Raw genomic sequence first — 27,822 nt, 5'->3', positions numbered from 1 at the left:
GTAAACATGTCCACACGACAAATCCAGCTTCTTTGTACAGTAACTCTCCCAAAAATCAACTAAACTGGAGATTTAGTAAAGCTAAATGACTTAGCATGCCAGAGTAAGTTAGCTAACCTACATTTTAACCTACGTCCCACCTGCTCAGAGGTGGGACGTGTTAAAATCAAACATTTTGGTGTTGAAATTTTTTTTTTCAGTATAGCAAATTTGTTGTTACTCTTATTTGAAATTGTGACTTTGTCCAAGTCGGAGCCCTAGCTTAGACGCACCAGTCCAAAAAATCTGCGAAGGTCTCGACAGTCCTAATGCCTCTGCCGTTAGCTTCACAAATCTATGCCAACCTGTATATTATGACACTTCCATCCACGGTTGCCCAGCATGGGCAATAAGTTTGGTGTTTTTTATATTGTTTTTTTTTCATCTGATCAACAACATGTTTATCAGTCATGGTGTCTAGTCCTTTGAATCTGTTAACAATTTTGAAAAGGTTTTAATGTGTTGTTTTCGTGTTCTGATCATGGTCAACTCTTGTTGTTTTATTACTTTATAAATACATTTGGATGGATTGGATAACAATAGTAAAGGTGGGGTTTAAAGTAATAATGCAAAATGGACGTAGTATCTGTGACATCACCCATCTGTTCCTGAGCGCTGTTTTGAAGCCAATTGTGAGCAGGTGCCATATTGGAAATGCTGAACACAACCTAACTTTGTCCAATCTCGTGTGAGGTAAAGAGGCGGGACTTTACCCTTTTTGCTAACAGCTACAGGGTGCCCACCTGTCAATCAAGTCAGCCAAGTCCTCCATGTCCTTATTTGGGCAAAACTCACACGTTTAATATCTTCAAAAATACAGAGTTATAAAAATATTCACCCCCCCTTACAGTGTGTGCAGATAGAGAAATTAGCCACTCAGATCTAAACTGTTTTTTGAACCAGGCTGTAAACATATTTACTATTGCTGCAAAGATTGCCTTTTTTGAAAGGGTGTCTATGTGGTTTCTGGTGTTTCTGCAGCCAGCCTCAAGTGGATTCTCGATGAACTGCAGACAATTGCAAAGTTTAGATTAAATTCATATTCATTTTTAACTAAGACAATTGTAACCTAACCCTAACCCACTTTAGACTCCTTCAATACCCATATTTTGTCTCTATGACTGTAGTTCAACACCTTACCTCCAGTCTTGTGATACTTCAAGGGTCGATATGAATAGGATAGAGAACTCCATGACCCCAGTGACATGACGGTCTTGAGAGAGACCCTGGTCAACCCCTCAGTTTCTTCTTATAGGTACAACAGCGCCCTCCTGTTGCAACTACTACACATCACACCTGGCTAAGACACACGTCCCTCACTCAGGCTGCAGGATACAGCGGGTAACCAGAAAGTGCAGCTTCGGCAGCAGTAAGTTGGACGTTAACAGCGAACATAAGCGCTATTCTCCCTCATTATGACCCTTTTCTTCGTGACTACGCATGGGCTGTGGTTTTTAACCGCTGCGGAAGTAGGATGACATGTTGTTGGGACGCTGACTCAGTCACATGGTGTTTGGATGGTCAGTCGTTAAAGCCACATCTCAGTGTGTGTACAGCATAGAGTGTTAACCAGGAGTCTGCTGTCAGTGTGTGACCACAGCTTCACCGCGACCTGCTGACTCAGGGGGATCCGCATCTCAGGATGCCTCATAAGAGCAAAAAAGAAAAGGTAAGGTGGTTTTAATGGAATCATGCTTAGTTTAAGGCTGGCACACTTAAAGTTGAATTTAACTTGTTTTATGTTTCCATCATTCTTCAGGAGTCCTCCAAATCAGGGAGATCTAAAAAGTCTGGAAGTAAAAATGGGCCTGCAGAAGACCAAGATGTAAGTCATTCTTTAAAACTTTCTGTGTACAGTTTGGACTCGTACAACACAAAGAAAAAATATTTCTAGCATGTTATGTAATATAAACTTTGTAGCAGAGAGCATGCAAACTGTATATGGTATTCAGATACCCAGGTCAGGACATAAAAAATACAAAGGTTTCTAGTGATTTTGTTGAAATGTGTAGCAACACAGGCTCTTCTTCATCATTGCACAATTTAAACGGAATGAATGACGTTGGCATGAGAAAATAGCTTTAATAGAAAGAGGTGTTCTTCTCTACAGATGTAATTTTTGCCTTTAGCCACAAGTTAGATTCTTCTACTCGGGCTTTAAATTTTAATTCTACTTTTCTATTTGTTAGAAGTTCCCTAAAAAAGCTCAACATTCATGCCATTTAAAAAGAAATTGATAGTATAATTTTCCCCATGTAAAGAAGACAGAGTGTGTCATCACATCATGATCTTATGACTGTCTCTGAACATGCATTCAATCCCCCTGCTCTTCCATCCTGCCTTGTTTGGCCTCTGACTGATATAAGAGAATCCATTGTAGCCAGGCTATTTTTACCCTCATTATTTCTGACGTACATCAGTGATGTGGAGTATTGCATGCTGAGATTGGAAGAGACCTGATTGATTGACTGCTGGACCCGCTGTTTGTTCTTATTGACAGCTTTATCAGCTCCCATCTGTGCTCAATTATTCTGTGCAGCCAGGTCCATCCCAAACTGTCAGCAGGCGCAGTACAGTATACCGACGACTGTGATCGGGTTGCTTCACTGAGAATCACCCGATCTGATTCGGAAAGGGAACTTGACCCTTAACCACAACACCCTCACCCCTTCTCCACCCTTTCCTCCTCTCCTCCTTCAGTAAAGTGATTCATGCACTATTTCCTACCTAGCCCTACCTGTCTTTTGTAATGGGAGCTCTTCCTCTGTGACTCTTGTTTCCACAGGGCTCCAATAAGAAAGTGCCTCCCGCAACTCACCTGATGAGGGTGAAGCAGCCGGGGTCACACTCGGCTGTGAAGAAGGAGAAAAGGTTCAGCACTTCCTCTTTCCCCCTCAGTGCTAACAGAGAGCTACACAAGCTATCTGCACTGGCAGGTATGCCTCCTTCACTACAAAACTCCTTCATTAGAAGATATTTGTATTCTCTTTTATTCTTGTATTTCTCTCCATAGATAACTTTCTTCTTCTTCTGGAAAATAGTACCTGACCTTAATCTAAGTTTGCATGTTTGGCCTACATGGACACAGGGAATCATATTAACAATTTATACCCTTGGTGGATCCTCATAACCGCCTTTTTAACCTTGAGGTCTTTGCCCACTACATAATTTATAGCTAAGCAGACTGCTCTGTCAGCTTTATCTGTAATGCAAATGATGTGCAATCAGCTGCGTCTCTGGAGCCAGACCTACAAGAAACAGATATTACCTGGCAGGGTTAGCTTATATATTTTAAATAAGAAAACAAAGGTCTAATTAAATAGTTATTGTAAAAAAAATAACAGATCTAGGAGCAGTGGCATCTAAATATTATAGAAACGGCTAAGTATGAGAGATGTAGACTTAAAAAACCAACCATAGCAAATATTGCAAGCTAGCTGTTCCCCCTGTCAGTGTTTAAAATGTTCATTCTGATTGACTACATTAGAGCTTACCTCATTGACAGCGATTCTGTGACGAGTCAGTGATGTTGAGGTTTGAACATTTACATCAATCTTTCATGGCTTCTTTATTTACACACAGAATTACAGGCAGGATCTGGCCTAAGTGGTTTCCTGTAAACTATACCCAGCTATGTTTTGTTCCCATAGCTCGATTAGCCAAGTGACACGACACACCAACAGCAGAGAGGTGAGCAGGTCAGAGGATTTGCAAGTTTGAGGGAGACAACGTGTGATGGTTAATTAAATTATTAATGATTAATGTTCACGTTTCATCAGAAGACACGTTTTTTTTTGTGTGTAAGCCTTGGGGAAATGAAGTTCAGGGGAGAAAGATTCATGACTAGGAGGACATGTAATGAAGATATTTTGCCGAAGAAGGCCAAACATTTGCAGGATTGCCTCCAAAATTTACAATAACCAAACTAGTTAATCTTTTGATGGGTGTTACAAAACTAAAACAACAAAAACTGTAATGATGTATGGTGCTTTGTAAAAACTATTAGGTTCATTGAGTGTCAGTGGACATAGCTGTGATGTTGTGTGACAGTGGTGTACTCAGAGGGGCCCTAATGTCCAAAAGAAAACGCGCTAACAGGCTCTCTTGGATTCTGTTGCAGTAGATAAAACATCAGAAATTGCCCTCTCTGGTGCCCTTCCAATGGAAAAAACATGAAAAAGTGCCCTCTGGATGCCCCTCCAGTGAATTAAATGTAAACAAATGTCCCTCTGGTTGCCCTTGTAGTTAATTATGTTCTATAAATTATGTAATATAATAATAATATTGAAATATATCAATATGTTGTGTTTTCCTTTTTCATTATTCAATTTCCACCACAATTGGTCACAGAAATATTCACCACGATACAGGAATTAACTGCCCCCAGACCCACCTCTTATTACCACTGCATCAATACATTTAAATTCACCCTAAACTGTGAGTTTTACAGAGATGCCTTTAAAAAGATTGTATCCACTCTATTTCTATTTGTAAAGATGCAATAAAATGAGATGCCCTACATTACCCCCCCCAGGGAAACTTTGCCTTGGCCAGTAGTGCAAGGAACATACTGCTATGTTCAACCCATTGTAACATAAAACAAACAACAAGACAACAACTATAAAAACACTCAAGTGTAGCTAAAATATTAGGAATAAATAAGTTCCATAAATATGAACAATGATGTACAATTTAATAAAACAATATAAAATAGTAAAAGGAGAAAATAAAAGAAGATTGAGGTTATAAAAAAAGACAGCTTGAATTTGTTGCCTGTTGCCAATGCGCAAGTTTAACAACTGACCCTTCATAAACTGTCCCTGGTGATACTTTTTAGAACTGCACTGTAAAATATAAACATAATATTTGTGCACACACCAAACAACTCAATATGTTAATAAAGCCATTTAATGCTAAATTAAGGATTATGCTTTGTAATTGAATCAGTTTTCCTAGCTGTATTTTTTAAATTATGTTTATAGATCATGACAAAAGAATGAAAATCTCTCTATTTTACCTGAAATAATATTGTAAGTAATATTGAACTCTATTTTAGGCTGTGTCCTGCAACTTCCATGTGCATGATATAAACAATCCCTGCGACTGTAGTTCCTAAAAATGATATAAAAACAAGCTCCAAGAAAAATACTTAAAATATCATGCATATATAACAGCTGGCAGACCCAGAATCAGGGCACAAACACAAGACAAGAAAAGTCAGGAGGACATTTGTAAATGCACTTTTGTTTGTAGCTTAAGGAGCTCTCCATTTTTATACAGACATTTAGTGCCACAGGCTTTTTTTGTACTCTCTGAATGTGTGTGTGCATGAGTTTTTGTTTGATTGTGAGCTCTCGGGAGAGAGGTTCTGCAGGACAGCAAGAAATGAAAACACATGTGAGGCATTTTATCTTTGTTAGAGTTTCCATTCCTTGTGAGGACAGAAACTTGTAGCAGGTCAGTAGTGCATGTTTGACGAAGATGGATAAACAGTCTGTTGTTCTTGTTAAACATTTAGTGATGGGGTTGTGTTACAGATGAAAAACAGTGAACTGGATTGTGCTGCCCTCCTCTGGTTGAAAATTGAAATATTGGCCAATCCATCAAGTTGAATAGTAAGAAGTCACACATGTTTTAGTGTATTTAATGGAAGGCCTACTGCCTTTTATTGTTTTGTTATGTATGTTAAACAGTGGCCACTTGGAAGTCTGTGAAAAGAATAATGCTGGCCGTGTTATTCAGTGTGTTTGTAGTGTCAACAACTTCTCTTAAATAGTCCAAAATCACAAACATTATTTTTGAATTTGTGGGTTTTTGGTTTGGCACTCAGCTGCAAGACACAATAATCATAGGTGAGACATGATTTTTTTTTTTAATACATATTACAAACATATTGGGTCATTTTTAATTACAGTATGTGAGCTGGAGTTTTTTTTTAAACACTTAAAAAAACAGCAATATTGCTAATTTTGGGATCAATTTCAGCTGCATGTTGACACACATTTTGTGCAAGTGTTGTAAGTCTGATTAAAAACAACCTAAAGCTTGTGAACATGATAATTATGGGACATGTCCTTAAGTGCAATGCAAATTATTAATGTTTTTCTTTTTGGGACCAAAATTGAGGTAGATGGCACTGAAGAAGAATGCTCCACAGATAACTATGAAAAAGTTCAGTAATGTTGCATTAGTTCTTTGAATGGGAGTTTTCAACAGTCAGAAGAGTAAAGTATGCTGCTGTAAGCTCAGAAGGTGTCCTGGGGTCATTCTGAACCCCAACACTTTCCTACCCAGCCAGTCCAACCAGTAGGAAGTAAGTGGCAGCTTTCTGAAAATACCACCGCCCGTTGTCATGGTGTTGGAATGTAATGGCACCTCTCAGAGAGGCTTTGGCCCCTGAGTGAGAGGAGTGAGAACTACTTACTGATACACTTGGCCTTCGTCTCATCTCATCCTTTCCCTTTCTCCTTGTTGCACCATCTGATCATTCCTCTGGGTTGTAAGAAGATCACCTCTACTGCTCAATTTCTGTCTTTAGGTGTAACTGTGAGGAACTGGAGAAAAAAGAGAACACAGAAAACAAGAATAATTAAGAAGTTGTTATTGATCTTTTTGAGATTAGTTTTTACTTACGAAATACACAACACAACTCTCATGTGACTGAAAAACAATAAAAACATTGGTGTTTAGCAAGAAAAACTTCATATGTCGTGTGGAAGTTTGACAAATTGCTGAAAAAGTGTCTGACGTTGATTATTGTTGGAAAACAGCACGGCCCCTTTGTTATCAAATGACTGTGAAATGACTGAAAATGGTGCTAAACCCCACTGTTATGAAACTGTGGTTGGTCTTGTGGTGCGAATGTGGTTTCACTACTTGTGCCCTCTGAAGAATCACATGAAACCCGAAAACGCTTCTTCATTATGCAAAGATGACATGCAGATTATGCAATTATCTCCATGGAATTGGGACATATTTTGGTGCACTGAGTTTGGATAAAATCACTTAAACTAGTGTCAGTATGAATAAACATAACTTATACTGACGATTGAAAAGCTAGATAAACTTTCTCCAAAATTCCGTTAGAGCTGCATCAGTTCTCTGCGTTATTTGTCTGTGCATTTAAATTTTCTGTCCTCTCACTTTCATTTCCTGTTTACAGTTGATTTTGTTAAGCACATACACCCCACTCAGATATGCATGCAGCACAGTCTGCCATTTCCAGGGAGAGTTTTTAAACCATAATATTATGTAAAGCTGCTGAAGATAGCTTAATTTTATTTTCAGGAAAGTAAAAGTCTATGTCTGTTTCCACTGACTCATAGGACTGGAACCAATCACATATTAGATTTTGCATTAGGTGCCTTCATCAGGGATGACACCACACTATATGTGTACTATTTTAATCTTGTAGAGTTACTAATCACACTACAGTTTTCAACAGTGGACAGTTCTGAAGTTTGGCTCCCCATCAGTCCCATTCTCAGTCCTTTAAGTGGCTTCTACATGTCTCCTTCTGTTCCTCATTGGGTCTAAGGATTTTCAGGCCCCTTCCAACCTTCTCTTCATCCTCCCTTTGATAAAGAACCAAACAGAGATGACAGGAGGAAACAATGAAATACTTTGAAGATTCAGCCAGGGCCTCTGTCTCTCTCTAATCACACTCAGATTAAGTTATTTCCAGCTGCCTATCCGAGGTCAGATTATTCTGAAACCCCTGCTAATGTTTAAACTGTGGAGAAGACTTAAATCAATCTGATCTGAGATCTGTAATAGGGCCTCTCTTCACCACAGATTCAGTGACTGAGGAGGAGGAGGAGTCAGACCAAAAATTCCAAAGCCTCTCCCGCCCCATTTCATTCTCTCAGCCAATCAGCATCCCTCTCTCCAAGCAGCCTTTGCCCTCATTGCTCCAGAGCCGTCACAGCTCGGCCAATCGGCGGCCTCCCTCACTGCTTACATCACTAACTAGCCAGTTCCCTCCAGCAGCAGAGAGCTTCATTTTCTGATCTGCTTTTGTGCTAAAATGGAGGCTGGCCTCTCGCCCTGAGTGGATCGCCTTCCTGGTTGATGTTTAGATGTTGACATGCAATAAATCTGGAGACAGGATGGTAGTTGATGCACCTAACTCCAATGGGCCTTTTCAGCCGGTGGCTCTTATGCACTTCAGAGGTACGTACGGACGAATTATTCTTCCTGTATTGTCCTGGGGAATTGAAGAGAGAGAGGGAGAGATAGAGCTGTGTGTTGCTGTGCTCCTGTTCCCCTCCACTGGTTACTGCTTGGTTAGTCAGCATTCAGACGATTGAGATAACATCTTTGTTTCTGCGTGCTTTGTGTGGCAGCTGTATTGAGTTTGTAAAGGAACGGGGGTATTGTAATTCAGAAGGCTTGTGTGAGTTACTGTTAGACACGGGAGCTACATAAAAATCTGGTTTTACTAGCTAGCTGCTCTCTCTGCCCATCCCCCCGCCAAGCTAGTGATGTCAAAGGAAGTGAGGTCATAGCCAAGGGAAGGGTCTTCTCCTTAGTTTTTAACATATTTTATTGTATTGATACCTTTCCTATTTAATATGTGCACACCTTTAACTGTAACATCACAGGAAAAGCTAACGAGGACTCAAACGTTGTTTGCTAAATTCAGCTCCTTTTAGCTTCTCTCCACAGCCGGGCGTTTTTCGTCACACTCGAGTTGATCTGGGCTCACATTGGTCATAGTGTGTAGGCTGTAGACAGACACATCTCTGCAGCGAGTCCCCTTCTGAGAACCATCTCCTCCACCCTTCTCCCTGGCAACCTCTCTGTTAGCAACATGCTAACACTCTGTTAGCATGTTGCTAACAGAGGTACTTCGCGACGTTCCTCTTGAAACAAAGCGAAAAAAACGAATTTGTCAACGGAGCACTGCTGTCAATATGTCGCGTTTATCTCCATCAGAGCACAGCAGAAATGTTTAGGACTACGACCCACCAGGCTCGGCCTCTTAATGTGTGTACAATGTACTCAGTCATGTTTGAAAGGCCCAGCCTGTTACCACTGTACTCGGGTGCAGCCCAGCGTTAGATGAAGCCTCAGGCAATTATTGATTACACTCTATTGAGCCACAGAGGAGACTGCCTTGAATGACAACTCAGTGATGGGGAACAATCAGACACTCTACCTCTTTCTCTCATTTCTCTCTTTGTGAGTCTCTATCAGCCTGACTTTATTCAGACCAAATGTCTTGTATCCAGATCTTTCCAGATTGTGGTTGTGGATTGAGATGAAACAGATGCATTTATTCCAGGAATCTGAATGTGGCATAAGGGGCAACTTATGAGTACCTTCACTTCCCTTTAAGCATAACATTTTCTACATAATGAAACTCAAACTACTACTAAACCAAACCAATGTGTTTTTACTTCTTAGTACTGATTTCCATACGTACACTTAACTTTTTGCACATACTGAGCACCCCAGACTTGTGCTAAAAAAATAAACAAACACAAATTTCTGAAATTTTGCAAGCTTTGAAGAACATTACACATCCATCTAGCACCATGATGTTTGTTCAAGTCCTGCCAGTGGTAGCTTTTCAACAAGCAGCAACCTCTAGCAAAGACAATTGAAGCCAATGCGTAAGTGTTAAAAACTGCATTTTCTTGAGTTTTGCTTGAGGGTGGCTCCGGAAGTACAGGAAAACCACAAACACCAATTAAAAAAAGCAGATATTTACAGCAGAAATAAACACGTTTACAGCCTGGTACCAGAAATGAGTTAAGTCTGAACAGCTTGTTTCTTGATTGGCACACACTGTATGGGGGATGATTTTTTTCAGAACGTGACAGTTTCAAAGATATTAAGATTTCAAGTTTTCCATTATTAGAGGCACAGCTGACTTGATTGGCAGGCGGGAACACTGTTGCTGTTGGCGAGGAGGCTCAAAGCCTGCCTCTTTACCTCACACTAACTTGTCAGCAGTTAGGTTGAGTTCTGCATTTCCAATATGGTTCCCGCAAGCGATAGGCTTAAAAATAGTGCTTCAGAAACAGATGGGTGCCGTCAAGGATACTATGTCCATTATGTACAGTCTATGCTTTTTATTGGCTCATTTGTTATGGTACTGGATCTGTACAGCTTTGAAATACTTACCGTTATCTAATACCCATCTCACTTCAAGTATGCCTTAAAACCAGCCCCCCCCCCCCCCCCCCCCCCCCTTTAACTTTAATTTGAACAACTTTGTTTGGAATATTGTACAATAAATCAAGCTAGTTTCCCTGCTATGTTTTGGTTTCTTTAAAAACAGCAAAAAGATGCTAGTAAAGGGTCCCTGAATCTTTAATATTCAATGCATGTTTCTTTCAGGTGCAAGTCATAAGCTTAATAAAACATTCTCAACATTATTTGTCTTATAAGAGTCTCTAAATTCCCTCCATGAATGTCTCAAGTGTTGTTGTGTCAAATAATGTATACCGTAGTCTTTTTTCCAACACTTTTCATTATGAATTCTGGTGTATAGATGCATCTCCAAGGTTCTCTCAGCCTTTGACTACTCAAACCATAAACGACTGTGGCCAACCCATTTGTTCATGGGCCTTTTAAAACTGCAACACACTGTCCATCTACGCGACTATAAATAGTTCCCACCAGTCAATGTTTACATCGATCATAACCCGCTGTGGATAGCAGATTGCCAACAGGGTCCTAACTTAAGGATTCTGGCTGTCCGTTCAAGCTCTTACAGAGAAAACATAGAAACTGTAGCTCCAATGTGACTCCAGTCATTTTTTATATCTATTAAGATAAATCATTCTCTGTTCTCCACAAGACACGGTGCTTGTGTGTGCAGTTCTTTTCCTAAGGCTTCTGTTGGTAACATTAATAGAGGTCACATTGTGGTTAACATCAATTTTGGGATCACAACAGTGGGCCTTTATCTGTTACACAACAAGTTGCCGGGTATTTTCGGAGTGTACAGAAACTTCATAATACACAGGCAGACAGACTTATGTAATAGGAGCAACGAAAGTCTGACACGGTCAGGGTGCGAGGCATGGCAACACATTCCAGTCCAGCTTCACGTCCCTGTGCAACCAGCGCAGATTACAAACTTTGTTACAGCACAAAGCTTATGCCAGGGAGAGGGCCGGCTCAGTAACAGAGCTAAGTTTTACTGTTGCAGTTCAAGTTGTCTCCGATGGCCATCTGATGCAACACGTTACTTTGCATGGAACAGTATCACTACACTTCGGAGATATCTTTGTTCATTTTGGCTGCATTAGGAGGATGATTATGATAAAAGAAACATTATATGAATAAATAAATACCCTTAAAGAACCAGCTGTTGTATTTGTTAGTTATGAATGTTTTGAAGCACTGGATTCATTTAGTTAAACATTTTACACAAAGGAGAGGGGATTATGAGGGGTTACACTGGATTAAAAAGGATGCACAATGCAAAAATTAAAGTAAAGCCTCATTTTTTTTTCTAATATAAAAATGTGGTTCTGTCAACACATTTAAATTTGTATCTGAGGAGCAGGTCTGACATAACAAATATAAAGTCCAGCCCTTTTCTTTAACTTGTTTTTAAATTTGACCCTTTAAGTAAGGGATAATATATGGCGAGCAGGTAATTATGGGGAATAAAATCCTGACAGGTTGAGCCAACACCAATGATACAGACACGTTGGCAAGAAGAAAAAACCCCATTGATTAAAATGATAAATTTATTGATTTCAAATTGAATTATGTCTACATTTTCAAAAAATGGTCCAAGTAATAAAAACATCTATTTTATTGTTTATAACTGGAAGATCAGTAAGAAAGCCACTTTGAATGTGAACTCTTGTTAGTTAAAGTTAATAACCATTGTTAAGGGGTTGTCATGGGGTTTTGACCAATCAGAATCAAGCAACTTACACAACCGGAGGATCAGTAAGAAAGCTGGGTAATAAAAACAGTCATTAGATCATTTTCCTGTTGTGGTGACAGCATAGCTGCATGATGACACCAATTTTCATCGTCATCGTGATGGGAACGTGTAATACCCACATCCCCAAAGTCAGCATTTTAGATGCACCTGCCATCTATTCACATTCAGCATACACACTTTTGAGGTATCAGATATTGCTTTGGAATAATTGGCTATGCATTCACAGTGTTCTGCCAATCAGATCAAGCACATGCTAGCTGTCGGCCCTCCTCGGATATATAATATAGTGGTGACTTTAGTGAAGTTAGCAGGATGGTAGAACTATGGAGTTAATAAAGACCCTTTTAATGGGGCATCAATATTGCGATTAAAAATGATTCAGTATGAAGCTGGGCAAGTTACAATCAGGGCAAAAAATATGCTCCATAGCAAAGAAATAGAACAGTGTTTAGTTAGCTATCACTACAGCATTAAAAAACTGAATGCTCATAGTAAGATTTTCATCGTATCATGCAGGTCTCAGTGAGCATCTCTGCTCCTTTGGCTGTCAAATCTTCTTATGAATGGCCGTTAATGGCTTCTTGCTCACTAACCCTCTCTGGCCTGGAATCCCCTACCTCTCACTGTCATCAAGATAAATTGGTCGACTTGAAACTGACACTGCAAAAGTGTTTGTGTGTGTGTGTTTGACTGTGTGTGTGTGAGCCAAGTCTCCATTATGTCTGAATAGGATATCTCTCTTCTTACCTAGAATCTGCTTATTTGCAAAACTGTTGAGCACCTGTGTGTCTGTGTATGTCCTTCTCTGGACCTTTTCACTTTCTGTATGCATATATTGCATTTGCACATAAAGTCACACATCCATTTTAAAATAAATTTGTATACATTACTATCTCCATGTAGCTCACGTCTAGTTCTCTGTTAGCCTCTAATGAGTTATTGAACACCATTTCGCCTTATTTGAACCTAGCCATTATCATTAATCATCATGTGTCTCAATCTCATTTCCTTATTTTAGTAATTAAAGTATACAGCACATATGTTACAGTACATCTATAGAATAGTAATAGAGTTCCCTGACGTATATGCCATGTTTCAGATTTAATGTGAATCACCCAGTGGCGTCAGCAACCCCATCTTCATGTGACAGCCTCAGCGCCTGCCCATTGTTAACGCCACACCCTTAACTGATGAGTAATTACAGGATATAGAAAATGCAGCTTTGGTGCAGTTTCGTAACACAGTATGTGCTGTACCACTATTTTTTTAATTTATGGATTACAGTGAGTTCCTCAAATGCAAGTCCTTATTTGTGTTTAGTATAACTATAAATGTCACGTTTGTACCTATTAAAAAGGGAAACACAGCCCATGTGTGTTTATAGGAGGCCGCTGTGGTTGCAGAAACCTTCATAATGTGTGTAAAGGCAGTGATTATAATTTGAAAACTTAAAATCAAAAAGAATAGATTAAATTGACTTCCCTGAAGTCTGGTTTTGTTTGTGCATTTAAATCACTATGACACCAAATGAGAACAGCTTGATCTGACAGACCTCTTATCAGTGTTACATGCACCTGCGTCTGTCAGTTAAATCAACACAAGTTTTGCCTACTCCGTTGAAAGCTGCGTTTGGCAGATTGACTTAAGTCGAGACATCAATCTTTAACCATTCTAATGGTATATTGGAAAAATACTGTTTCAAATGAAGGACACCCACGTCACAAATGTTATTACGAGTAGAAGGAATTATATTGGTAAAGGTGGAACTGGCTCCAAGAAAAAAAAGACCCAGTTCAGCTAGTGAAAACCAGCTTTAGGTTATCATTTCATACAAGCAATGGTCTGTAATTCGTCAAATTTGCCGACTGGCACTACCCTTCCATCTTTCTAGTCAATATGAGGATCAGGCATCTGCTAGTAAGCTGAGCTTAGCATAAAAGATTGGATCAGTGGACACTGCTAAACTGGCAGAGAGAGGAACAAGTGCTAATGCTAATTAATTAGCGAAGTTCCAAAGCGACTCATTTCCCAAACTAACCAACTTGGGGTGAAAAAACACAAATAGAACAGTCAGATTTGAGCACAGATTATTTAACAATGCCAAACAAAGGAGCATTACAGCATTATGGTTGCAGCCATTAACCAAAACAACAGCTGTAGCTAGTGGTGGATGGTACACAACTAGGGATGTATCGGCCCGCCTCCACATTTGGCCTGGCCCCCTGAACAATAGCCTACCAGAGACAGTTATTTGGTTATTATTTATTTCACAAATAGTGTTATTTATTTCCTGACTTTTTTCAGTGAAGATCCCAGAGAGGGTTATTAATATTTGGTTATGTTTGGCTTTCTGGAAAACAATAAATGTTTTACGTTTAGGCACCCCTGCGATCGTCACACTTTTTCTGTTACAAACTGACCCCGGCCCCCATCAGAGAAGGGAAAAGTTATGTGGCCCTCACAGGAAAAAGTTTGGGGACCCCTGTTTTAAGTGATCGATTTTTGGAAATGTTAACAATCAATTATCGATTAATCAATAATAGAAAAAAATATATATTCTATGTGAAAAAAACAAGGCCAAATACGTTTTTTTTTCACCAAAATTATATTTTCTACAGCAACAAAATGCACAGAACTGACGGTACTGAATACAGGTACATGTTTAACTCTGATTATCAACGATCAGGCTCATAAAAGTGTTCTCCGCGGACATAGTCTTATAATGTGAAGGCTCATAATACTAACAGAAACTTCAGACTGACAGTGTCCAGTTTTCTATCTACTTGTTCTTATTGAGAAAAATGAACATGTTTATTCAGTCAGACAGGAGTCACAATCAGTCCAGCTGCAGAAAAGCTCAGACGGCTCTGATGTTGCTGGTCTACAAACATAGCATACTAGCAATTCCCACCAGTCTGTTGGATTTGTATCTAAAGGTAGGGAGATGTCCTGTTTAAAGTTGTCAACCTTCGTGTCGTTGTTGGCAACAGTTGCGTATTGATCCTCTTTAAAAAGCAGAGACCTGTCACGCAGCTGCCAGCTGAGCGTCTCCGCTGTGCTTTAAACTTAAAACATCTCCCTGGTAGATGAATGTAATATGAGACCACATGTTGTCCGTTCAAAGTGATGGAAAATTGAAAACAAAAATGCATGTTTCGAGTAATGTCTTAATCAGTTAATAAATAATCGATTAATTGTGTGCACCCCTACACACAACACATGATCTGCATTTCAGGCTCATAACATTGATAATTTAGTTGACCAACTAATTCACTTGCAGACTAGTGATGGAAAAACTGCTTGCTATTTCCCTCAGTTTCTATTCTTTATGCTAAGCTAAGCAGATAGTAGTAGGTGATGCTAATTTTGTATATGCCTAACTCTCGTAAGAATGGGACTGATTTAAAGTAACTCACGTAAAAGTGAATTTAAAAAGGTTTTGAAAAAAAATGTTTTGTTGCTGTGTAAGACCTGTTCATTTGCCTCCATTGTAAATAACAAAGGATCACTATGAAAGCTGCACCACAGTTTGTTACTCATAACTAAATTATTACGGTGTCTCTGCGTTTTGTTGTTTCACCACATCAGCAGGTAGGAATTTGGAGTCACCCAAATGGTTGTTTCCTCTTTGTTTTGCCATGTGCAACGCGTCAACTCCCGCACAGATTGTTTGTTTACAAGCCTCTGCTGTTGAGTGCTTCAGTGGATTTAAAGTGAAACAGGAACTCCTCAAACCACCGTGGACAAATATAATGACAGACTTAAATATCTTGGTTTCCTTTGTGAAAAAAATCTTCTTTTTTCTCTCAGCGTGAGTGTCAAATGGCTAGACTATGACCGTTAACCTACTTCCCAAATCCTTCATCCTCGTCTCTTTCTCCTTCCAGTCTTTGCTCCTTCATACTAATCTGACCATCTCAGCCTCTCTCCCAATGCACTTTAGACTTCATGACTCATTTGCCAGTCTTCATCACTCCTCTGCTGCCTAATTTTTTCCCCTCAGTCATTGCTGTTTTAACTGACATCCTTGACAGCCCTCACTCTTTGAACATGGCTCCATTGTCCTACATTCTCAACCGCTCTATTTCATCCCCGCTTTGCTTCCTCTCTTCCGCTTGTCCCTGAACTCGCCCAATTCAATTCACTCCAATTTGTCTCCTCAGATGTGGCCCCCGCAGAGCAGGAGAAGCTCTTCATCCAGAAGCTACGGCAGTGCTGTGTTCTTTTCGACTTCCTGTCGGACCCACTGAGCGACCTGAAATGGAAGGAGGTTAAGCGGGCGGCGCTCAGTGAGATGGTGGAGTACATCACCCACAACAGGAATGTCATCACAGAGCCTATCTACCCGGAGGTGGTGCACATGGTCAGTAGACGTGTGAGGGGAAAACAAGGGCTGAAAATAGCGGGTTTCTGTCCCAGCTGATGTTTGTGACTAGATGTAAATGAGCCCTTTTTTCTGAGGAGCTGATTCTAATGAGGTGTGAACTTTAGGTTATCAGTTCAGTCATCCGTTTGAGAAACTTCTCTTGCGTTTCAGGAATAAAGTTGATGAAAGCTAAATCAGATGAAGAAGAAAAAACATGATGTTCAAATAAGTATTTACCTGGAGTTCAGCCCCTCAGAGCGGCTAGTGGGGCTTCACTACAAAATAAATCTGTTTAAAAGATAATCTGCATGGGTTTTCTTCCTCAAGTAGAATCAAACGAAACAACTTAAAACCATGTGTATTGGATAAAGCTCATTTTATACTCTGCAGTGCCAATTGATTCATATGAAGGTTCAACTTCAACAGTATTTTACATTGGATAGAAGAAGCAATGATTTGTTTGAGGTTGGAGACCAATTGCTTCTTCACTAGATGTACAACCAACTCTGTCAAGGGAGATGGCTGTCTAACATGAGTCTGGTTCTGCTTGATGTTTCTGCCTGTTTAAAGGATGTTTTTCCTTGTCGCTGTAACTAGCTAAATACTGCGAGGTGCCATGCTCATGGTGGATTAAGATGAGATAAGATCAAGTCCTGTCAGTAAGAGGGGACTGGATTATATCCTGTCGTGATGTTGGGTCTTTGTTAATATGTTATAGAGTATGGTCTAGATCTGCTCTCTTTGTAAAAGCGTCTCGAGATAACGTTTAGGCGCTATACAAATAAAGATGGATTGATTGACAACTAAACTTCAGAGAATCAAAAAGAACCAAAGTTGTCATGACGATAGATGACGTTGTGCTTACCATCTCATCACAATCCATATTGTGCAGATACAAAAACGAAGCTTAACATGATAAAAACACCAGCGTCATATAAGATCCTCTTTCTCCACCACTAATACAAAAGTATCCTCTATTCATCATCAAAGCCAGCAGAAGAATAGCAATAATCTTGGTGATGAGGTGAAATTTGAAGAGTCCATTGTGGGGTTAATACAAAGTCATCCTCACAGCATGTTCAGGGCCGAAGAGCAGCACGGTGCAGACAATCTACCTTGTAGTCTGTCTTTTTTCAAACAAGGCTCCCTGTGTTTTAGTAGGCCACCTGCACTGTCCCATGATCTGCCTTGCAGGGAACAGAAGCCCATAGGGGAGTCAGTTGACACTGAGAGAGACCAGAAACACAACACTCTCAGATTATTGTGGACCCAAACCCCTTAGAGGCCAGTTACAAGGACAAAGTTAACATCAACCTCAAAAGAAAAGTTATTTTGGAATACCTCAGATAGGATAATTCAGGGACGTAACAAAGAAGCTCATGACAAGCATCAAGTTTTCAAGTACAGTGATTTATTTTTTCTTTGAAAATGAATATTGAATGTGGCACTAATGGGTGTTAATAATCATCTAACACATGATGAAGTAGCTGTATAAAGAGCTGAATTGATTTATAACCATCCTTATAGCAAACTTAATGTGCTTCAGACTGAGGAAACTTGTTCTAGACAAGGCTGCAGGCACATGGCCACAGAAGTTCTGCTTTTATTGTGATATCATGAATGTTTGAAACTTCAGTTTGTAGAAAGAGTAATGCAAAATTAAGAAATCAAACTATTTTGTATTATTATTGTAAATTAAAATTATAGCCCGTTGATGTGGTTTCACTGTTGATTTAAGTGCATGTTGTTAGAATAAACTTCTGACAGGAAGTCATACCATCTGTTTGTTTTCCAAACCCATAACCTAATCTGGGTAGAGCTATTGACTTAAAAATATAAAGTCAACTAAAGAAGTGAACTTGCAGTGGTTGGGGAAAAAACAGCTCTGTTGACTTTTTCATGTCTCCTCTTGCAGTTTGCTGTGAATATGTTCAGGACATTGCCTCCATCGTCCAACCCCACAGGAGCAGAGTTTGATCCAGAGGAAGATGAGCCAACACTTGAAGCTGCATGGCCACACCTCCAGGTTAACTTTGAAATTATTGAATTTTCTGCACAATAGTTTGAGGTGTATTAAAGTGCAATCAACCCTGAAGAGGTTAGAACATCATGAACTTGTTTTGATTGTCGTACAGAATTCAAGAGAAATTTTACAGTCCCGAGTTTAATGTTACTATCCTCATATTAAGCAGATGTCTGTCTAACATAAGTCTGGTTCTGCTCAAGGTTTCTGCCTGTTTAAAGGAATGTTTTTCCTTGTCACTGTAACTAGCTAAATACTGCGAGGTGCAATGCTCATGGTGGATTAAGATGAGATAAGATTGATTCCTGTCAGTATGAGGGGGCTGAAACGTATCCTGTCTGGATGTCAGGTCTTTGTTAATAATTCAACATAGAGTATGGTCTAGACCTGCTATGCGTGTAAAGGGGTCTTGAGATAACGTTTGTTGTGATTTGGCACTATGCAAATACAGATTGCTAAGTTGACATTACTGCCATTTAGAGCTGAAGTTTGCATCCATCTGCATTAAATGCATAATGTATTTGATCAAATTCCATCCCTGCATTCACCAAATTCATGTTTTCTATTTCTTTTGCAGCTCGTCTATGAATTTTTTCTTAGGTTTTTAGAATCACCTGATTTTCAGCCCAACATAGCGAAGAAATACATCGACCAGAAATTTGTGATGCAGGTAGGTTAAAGGATATCTTTACAGAGTTTTATCATTAAATAAACAGAATGACAAAATAAAGAAGTCTGACATTTCAACTCTCTTTTTATGCAGCTCCTAGAACTATTCGACAGTGAGGATCCCAGAGAGAGAGACTTCCTAAAAACTACCCTGCACAGGATCTATGGAAAGTTCCTGGGGCTCAGAGCGTACATCAGAAAACAGATTAATAACATTTTCTATAGGTCAGTGCGGTCTTCTTCAGTACACTTTCAGAGATGGCAATCAAAATATGAATTTTTAACGTCGGTGCCTCTTTGTTTTTACAGGTTTATCTATGAGACAGAGCACCATAATGGTATAGCTGAACTACTGGAAATACTTGGAAGGTATGGCCCTTGGCTAAAATTTGCAGCAAACCATGGAACATACATGCCTGTATCTTACCTGAACTCAATGTGGAAGCTTCTCTAATTCTCACACTAGCTTTTGAATCATTACACACCCCTGTTTCAGCTTTTCTAACACTACTTCTCTTTTTTTTTGACAGCATTATCAATGGATTTGCCTTACCACTAAAAGAAGAGCACAAGATTTTCCTGTTGAAGGTTTTATTGCCTCTGCACAAAGTCAAATCACTCAGTGTCTACCATCCACAGGTATGTTTTTTGAAGCACGAGAAGCATAATTAGTTTTGTTTTTTTACACTGAAGCTGAATGTAGGAGAGGTATATGTATTTAAATGTTCGTGTCCAAACCTGTCACAAGTACACTCCTCTGCTTACGTAACAGCAGCAGGTCATTCTGCTGGTTTCATAGAAAAGTAGCATTACATGTTCAAGCCAGTTGGTCCCTCAGACGTGCCCCTCCCCCCCCCCCCCCCCCCTCTCCCTCCCTTAAACTTGATTGTGTGTAAATTTATACTTTTGACAGTTTAATGATTGCATTTGTTTATGTGTTTTGCAGCTGGCCTACTGCGTGGTGCAGTTTTTAGAAAAGGACAGCACTCTAACTGAGCCGGTATGTTAAATAAAAGCTATATAAAAGACTTAAATTTATACTTAGTCTGATGCTGTGGTTTGTTTTGCAAAGCTTTTCATTAGGAAAGTATTTTTGGCAGTTTTTATTTATTTACTTGTTTACTTACCTCAATAGCTGCTCTCCCTTTATCCTCCTTTGTTTGTTTTGTCAACATTACATTGTCTTTTTTCCCAACAGGTGGTGATGGCTCTACTAAAGTACTGGCCAAAGACTCACAGTCCTAAGGAGGTGATGTTCCTGAACGAGCTGGAGGAGATCCTGGACGTCATCGAGCCTTCTGAGTTTGTTAAAGTACAGGAGCCTCTTTTCAGACAGCTTGCCAAGTGTGTGTCCAGCCCGCACTTCCAGGTAACTAACGAGTGGTCTCAATCTTACCATAGTAGGTACCTTTTGTAGTGTTTGTCTCATTGTGAGGTATTGTGTGTTTTTTTTTGTAGGTGGCAGAGAGAGCTCTGTACTACTGGAACAACGAGTACATCATGAGTCTGATTAGCGACAATGCAGCAAAGATTCTGCCCATCATGTTCCCTGCTCTGTATCGCAACTCAAAGACCCACTGGAACAAGTAAGATACTAAAATGTAGTTTCTCCACACTCCAGCTCTGTACTTCACACTGCATGTAACACCAGACTGACACAAAAACTCCCAAGTATCTCTCAAGTGTATGAGACTTCAGCCATGTCACAGAATGTACTCTCTTGTATATCAAAACCACTTAATCATATAGTATCATGAAGACTCTGGAAAGGCTGCCCACCTTTTGAAGACAGGCCTTGTTTGTTACTTTTAGACGACTAGCGAATAAATGAGTGCTCTGCTATTCAGTTTCTCTCATACCTCTTATGTGCTGAATAAAGGGCTGATACTTTTTAAATTATTGTTAGCTTGTTGAGCTGAAATGCCACTAACAAGGCCTTTTTAAAAATCATTGTGAACTGAACATGTTTTGGTGCAATGCCATTTAACTTTTTAATACCGGTTCTGTCACCTGGATCTGCAAATCAGCTGATACTAATGCAGTTCCAGGGTACAAGAATACTAGAGCACAAATAAAAAGTAAATTTAATAAAGTAAAAATAAGAATAGAATAAATAATAAGAATACAAATACATTTTTTCAAGGTATATACAAATGTTACACATGGTGTAAAAAGTTGTAATTTCAGGCAGTAAGCAAATGTTATTCAGTAGAGACTTGACATGGTGTGATTATGTTTTGCTTATGACCGATTGTATGCAATATGACTAAATGGATATATATGGGTATGTAATATGTCTGTTTGCAGACAGAGAATTGTAAAAAGTACTATATAATAGTAACATGGGGCGGCTGTGGCTCAGTGGGTAGAGTCGGCCGTCTATCAATCGGAAGGTTGGCAGTTCGATCCCAGCTCCTGCAGTCACGTGCCGAAGTGTCCTTGAGCAAGACACTGAACCTCAAATTTTTCCCACTGTTGTTCAAAGTCAAATAGCCTTCCATGAGTAGGAAGACAATAATCACAATGGCAGACTATCGAGCTGTGTTTCTGCTTCTGAACCTACTGCGTTTATTAATGCTTTTAACACCATTGTATTTTGTATTTGTACTCACTGCTCTGTTAAAGATGCCTTTATGCGCTTGGTTTTTCATTACAAAATTATGCCACCACCCACTGGCCTGGCATGCATACTACTGTATTTTAAGTCATTTTTGTGGATGTGTGTGTTAACATATCCTTATCACAACATTGTCATAAGAACAAAGATTTTTTTTTCTCCATTGGGTCAGCTGAAACAGAGATTTTGTTGAACGCTGACATCATTGCCTCAGCTTGGGCATGGCAATTGATTATGTTTTGCCCATGCACCATAAATCCAAGATGGCAGGCATGCGGTTTGTTTATGTTTGTTCCATACTGTCAGACTTAATCGCATACTGACAAGGAAACCTAGCTGTACATCACTATGCCAGCACAGAGGCTCGTAGTAGTTTTAATCCACCAATCAAGGCGCAGTTTCAAAGAACAACTGTTTACATTGTGAGCTAGCTTAAAAACACACGCGATTAGCATGTGCACAATGTTTTTCTATGGTGTTTGACATGACGACTTCTGGGTCGTTAATGGTATTAGAGTTTGCAGTCTGCTTTACATTAAACCTAAAATATCCTCTGAAGCATCACAACCAACAGTTAAAACCATCACACCCGTGCAAACATTTTGTCAGGATGCCATGAGCTCTATCTTCTTGCCAAGTTCAGAGGATAATGAAGAGGAGAGTTGTGAGGTGGAAACATTGGCTTTTCAATAATGCCGCCTCCAGTTTGTTAAGATTCAATTCATGAATGTCTGCTTGTTTATGTGTTCCCAGGACCATCCACGGCCTCATCTACAACGCTCTGAAGCTCTTCATGGAGATGAACCAGAAGCTTTTTGATGATTGCACACAGCAGTTCAGGGCAGAGAAAAACAAGTAAGCACCCTGCACTTCATCCTTTTATTTAATGATGTCTAATAATTGCAAACAGTAGCGACTTGTAGCTACATTTTGGTGTTCGGTGTTGGAACATATTAATGACACTAGGTCTGGTGCTTGTCCAATAGAGAGAAGGCAAAGTCAAAAGAACGCGAGGAGGCTTGGGTTAAGATCGAGAACCTGGCCAAGTCAAATCCACAGGTGAGCATGGATTGCATTGATTTAAAGACGCATGTTTTCCCCTCATTACTAAAGTGTGTTTGTGTGTAACTAATACAATGAAATACGTGTCTTTAGTTGTAGTAGACTTGTCCCTTTTTCATCTTATTTCTTCCCATTTAAGTTTGCTCAGACTGTATGTTCATTCTCTCACTTGGTAGTTGTTATTTTTCCTAATCAAACTAAAGACAGAAAGATCTGAATTAGCGGCCCTGCTCTGAGAATGCGCTTAGTTGTGGTGTGTGGTTAAATCAGACATCTAATAAATCAAGTGATTCTTCAGAGAGAAGTTTAAACTGGCTGATGTGTCCACTATGGTACAACTATAGTAGAACTATGAAGTGTCTATTCATGGAACACCTCAGAAATATGCTGGTTTTCCATTTTGCTGAGATGAACCTGACAAGCTAAACATCCATGTCTATTTGGTTACCTTAAAGCTACAGTTAGCAGCCACTTAGCCTAGCTTTAGCGCAACAACAGAAAATGAGTGGAAACAGCTAGTCTGTCCATCACAAGATCTTTTAATTTCTACTTTTTGGCTCGGCATGTTAGGGGTGTGGAGTCTTGTTGTCTTTATGAGGTTTTCCAAGTAAGCAGTTTTTCCCATAGAATCCATGAACTATGTTGTCCAGTCCAGATAGAAGTTGACACATTACCCCTTGTAGAAACAGCAGTAGTTTTGATGAGGTGTAATGTTTTTGTTATTGTGCTCTACAGGTCTTTGTAAACAAACTAGTGCTGGCTGTTTCCCAATATTCAGGTCTTAATGCTAAGCTAAGCTAACTAGCTGCTCCAACTCAAGCACCGATTTACATTCAAGATATTAGTGATCTATTTGAATCTCAGCAAGATGGGAAGTAACCATGTTTCATCTTTTCAATATTACTATGAATAATGAATTACATTAATTTTCTAAATAAATGAATTCTAAAAATCAAACAGACTTCTGTTGTAATCAGCAGTCGCCTATAATCTTAATTAATCAGTCTCAATGATCTTGATCCCCACACAACAACCAGTGCATGTTAAACTGATGACTGCAGTAGTTTAGAGCTGCTCCTTGTAATCAGTTCAGAGCCTGATTCATTCTTCTTTGCATGTGACTGAAAGTCTTTTCTCCATCCTTTTGTGTTTTTGTTTTCCTTTGTTTTCAACATAGTTCACTATGTATGTTGATTCCTCTGACCTCAATAGTCCTGTAGCAATGGAGACGGATATCCCTTTGATAGAAGATGTTCAGAGGTTAAAAAAGACAGTTGAGGAGGGTGCGACTCAGGTAAACCTGACTTTCTCTCTGTCTCTTTTCATCTTTCCTTTATACATACATAGATATGTGTTAATATCTTATAGCAAATTCCTCTTATTCTTAAAAGCTACTTTAATAATAATAATAGTAATAATAATAATAATAATGATAATAATAATAATAATAATAATATTTACTTTCTGAGTAGTCTGGTAAAATCTTGTTCCATGTCTCTTTCTGATTATTTTTGTTTTGTTTTCAAATAAATCTACAAAAAAAAAACTGTGGCCATGGACTAAACACTGGAATCATGAGCTTCACTATTGCATGCTTTTTTAATAGTGTGGAGCCTCGAAGTGTTCAATATTATAGAGAATATGAATGAACCACAATAACAGGTTTTGTGAATCAAAAATTAATCAACCATTTAGCCTGATTTATACTTCTGCGTCCAATCGACAGTGTAGCCTACGTGCGTAGGTCCGCATAGCTCCCTTACCTATGCAGCAGCCTACGCATGTAGCCGACTATTAAAATGTAACAAAGTGTCCAATCGACATGGGACGCAAGCCTTGTGATTGGTCCCCTTGACGGCATTGTATTTCCTGCATTTACAACACCCCCGGGATCCGCGCACTATTTAATCTCCTCCCACGTGTTCTTTCTATTCTTCCCTGCAACCATTGCTGTATGATAAACAGCAACATGTATCAGCTTTAAATTAACATAATACACTCTGAATCTGAATGTGAAAAAGTAAACAGAGAACTTAGCGGGCTGGAAACAGGCGACATTCAGAGAGACCACACCGCCCGCAAGCGTTTCGGTGGAGTATTGCTGCTCAAAACGGACACAAGTATGAAGCACTCACGTCTGCGTCAGCCACTGCTGCGTAGGGTCAACGCAGAAGTATAAACCAGTCAGTAGGTTTAAGTACCTTGATAAATACATTTAAAAAAAAAAAACTATAATTCATTTATTTTAGATGGCTGCATCATTATTTCATGAATTTAAACTATTTTTCATACATATTTGACAGAGCATGAATTGTTATGTATATAATTTTTGTGACGTTTCTTCAGCTAAAATATAGTACACTTTTGGGCTCCATACATTTATGACTGTAAATTCAGTGTTGTGTATTTGGTTCAAAGTTTTTTCTATATGTCTTTGCTCAGATGTAGTTGGCTCAGTGTACCATGTTTTCCTTTAATCATGTATCATATTGACAGGAAGCCATGACATGTGCAGCTGTCTATAAGCCTAACTTGTCTTGTCTATGCTCAGTTGCAGCATGACCATCGGAAAGAGCGGCCTATGGTGCGACGCAAATCTGAGTTGCCTCAGGATATCTACACCACAAAAGCCTTGGAGTCCCACCGCAGAGCTGACGACATGTTGACCACCCACGATGGACTCTAGTTATTCTGCTACCTGCCGGCTCTTTGGTTCAACTGCCCCTTCTACCCTCAACAGCCATGGACATCCTCTACGCCCAGGTGCCAGAACTACACTGGCTAACATTGTTGGGCTCTCCATCACTCCCACTCAACATCAATTTACCCACAATCCTAAGTTTTCCTTCATTCCTACTGCCATAGTGCAGACACCCTGAATCCCCCATCCTTCAGATTTCTGCTTTCTCAGGTTTTTTTCTTTATTTGGAGAGGTTCAGGGTGTGTTTGTCTTTTAGCCCTTGTCGCGTTCAGTGTGTTACCCCCCCTTTCAGTTCCTTTAACCCCCATTTCTCCCTCCACCAGCCCTGCTCACTGCGCTCACTGTAAATGTGGAACCTGGGAGTACAGCCGCCACAACGCTGGTTCCTTCATTCCTTCTTGCAAGAGTGTTCACAACGCATTGAACATGGAAACATAGGAACTGACTGACTCACTGTCTAAGGATCATCTCTTGGTCTCTGCTTGGTTTTCTTTTTAATCAAAGGGAACAAAACCAGAACCGGTTGGTGAAAGATGAAAGACAAGACTTTCCTGTCATCTGTCTACATTTTCTTTATTGTTTTCGCTCAATCTAACAGACATCTTGTCAGTGCCAAGACCATTGTGTTCTTTATGGTTTTTTTTGTTTTTGTTATGTGTGACTTTAACAGGGACACCTGCCTTTGTTTTTGACTGGTGTTTTAAAGTTTATTTTTGGGTTTAGAGCACACCAGACCAAACTGAGGCCTGTCCTCAGCCTTGCAATGTCCAGGAGAGATGGCGAGGAAAGGAGAAGTTGTCCTGTGGACATTGGACACTTTCTGTTTTATTGTTTTGTGCCATATGACGCTTTTTTATATGCTTGCTTCCCTATTTTCATTTGCAAGATTTGATAAACAGACCATAGTGATGCGTAGAGTTCAAACAATGGTACTTACTGTTTTTATAGTTTAACATGGTATGATGAACCTGTATGAAAGCTGCATGGATTGAAGTAGTCATATCTGATGGTTGGGTGGAGCCTCAGTTGCACAAATGAGCTGAATTAAAAAAAGAGGAACGGCTGAGTGGCTGGTTTTTTATATATATATATATATATACACATATATTGTGAAATGAATAGGAATGATTATCTTTATTAAGAAAATATAATCAGGAATTAGTTCATGTTGAATAGGATAGGAAGGAGCGTTTTTATAACTGAAAACGCCACTGATTGACGGGTTTTAGCAACTATCTTAAAATCACGTAATGAAAAAAAACTAGAAATTAATTTATTATCAAACACAAGAGCTGGTAACCTCAGTAGTTTTTAACATACTGACAGATGACATATGATTAATAAGCAAAGTACATTGATGAAAGCTACCAAAAAATCCTTTAAGTTAAAGGTTGGCATGTATCTGTCGCTACCATTCCTTCTTTCAGGTATTTGGTTGCGGGATGTGTAAATTGTATCCTCCTAAGGAAGTTGTTAATTTTGGAAAATATCTTTCAGTCAGTACCATTGTTTAAACTAAGGAGGTCTGCTAGATTCTTCATATTTGATGTGTTGTATTTCTTTGTCTTGTCTCTGGAGGTTCATCGCGTGGCTGTCAGGTTTTGGATTTTTGATTTCTGGCTTTTCAGGATGTCCAACGTTGAAACACACTGGTATCAAATGGCCACAAAAATGCCAGATGCTGAAAACAAATAAATAAAAGACATTGTGACTTGGCTTGTTAACTGTATTAATACTGTATTTGCTTGAATGCAAAAAGATGTAAATTTAAACTACCATGTTAAACATGTACCTTTTACCCTGGAGGAATGCCATTCACCAAACTGACTGATTTCTGTTGTCAAGGTCGTTGCATTTATGAAACAGTCCTGCTTGCTGGGAGAGATGTTTTATGGATTTTTTTTTTAGTTTGAGTCGAGATGTTTGAGGTTTATTTTAGTGCTGAAAACAAGTCATCTGTGATAAGAAGAGATGATTTAAAAATGATTGGTGGCTTGTTTTTTTCTGCAAAATCTTTGCAGATCTTTAATTTTAACATATTATTTCCAAAACATGATAACTTAAAGTGTCCTTTTGTATGTGACCTGTACTATATGATTCATTTAATATTGTATATATGATTTACCTTGTTTCATGTAGTGTTATATATCTAGATTAATTTTGTACAAATTGTCCCTCTGTACAGAATAAAAACATGAATAGCAAGTGAAAGAAGTCAAGCTGGCACATACCGTCTTATTTCTCCTGTTTTGATGTACTTTCAGCGACACGAGGATTTAGAAAATGTTCTTATTTTTATGATCAAAACCTGCAAAGTTTCCTCCCTCCTCTATATCACTGACAAATGTTCATGCCCGTTGTGTGCTCCTATCACTGTCTTTAGTGGTGTACAACTATATAGAATGAATAAAGAGATTATTTGAATATA

General features: G+C 39.2%; 1 protein-coding gene and 1 long non-coding RNA gene across 7 annotated transcripts in view; one reads left to right on the top strand and one right to left on the bottom strand.

The window, feature by feature from the left end:
- Positions 1-1,397: 1,397 nt before the first annotated feature.
- On the top strand, positions 1,398-27,822 carry ppp2r5ca (protein phosphatase 2, regulatory subunit B', gamma a). 6 transcript variants are annotated; one of them, XM_034674834.1, is made up of 16 exons: positions 1,399-1,708; positions 1,799-1,864; positions 2,825-2,975; positions 16,120-16,319; positions 18,238-18,348; positions 18,923-19,015; positions 19,109-19,239; positions 19,324-19,383; positions 19,545-19,653; positions 19,961-20,014; positions 20,213-20,383; positions 20,473-20,600; positions 22,385-22,486; positions 22,618-22,690; positions 23,871-23,987; positions 25,245-27,822. In XM_034674834.1, exons 1-16 carry the CDS (start codon positions 1,682-1,684, stop codon positions 25,377-25,379), a joined length of 1,728 nt encoding a protein of 575 aa, XP_034530725.1. In that variant the 5' UTR covers positions 1,399-1,681; the 3' UTR covers positions 25,380-27,822. The 6 variants fall into 6 exon arrangements, with proteins under 6 accessions (XP_034530726.1, XP_034530725.1, XP_034530728.1 ...); XM_034674837.1 differs by having other exon boundaries at positions 1,401-1,708; positions 23,906-23,987; positions 25,245-25,353; XM_034674835.1 differs by lacking the exon at positions 23,871-23,987 and having other exon boundaries at positions 1,398-1,708.
- LOC117806133 overlaps positions 6,470-27,822 on the bottom strand; it is a 30,224-nt gene continuing 8,871 nt past the window's right edge. Inside the window, exon 3 of the long non-coding RNA XR_004629609.1 lies at positions 6,470-6,593. This is a non-coding gene — a long non-coding RNA (uncharacterized LOC117806133). The remainder of the gene's footprint in view (positions 6,594-27,822) is intronic.

This window comes from Notolabrus celidotus, chromosome 22 (genome assembly GCF_009762535.1).
Source record: "Notolabrus celidotus isolate fNotCel1 chromosome 22, fNotCel1.pri, whole genome shotgun sequence".
Taxonomy (NCBI): Eukaryota; Metazoa; Chordata; class Actinopteri; order Labriformes; family Labridae; genus Notolabrus; species Notolabrus celidotus.
Note: the sequence above shows the minus strand (reverse complement) of the source record. Positions and strands in the feature narration are given on the sequence as shown.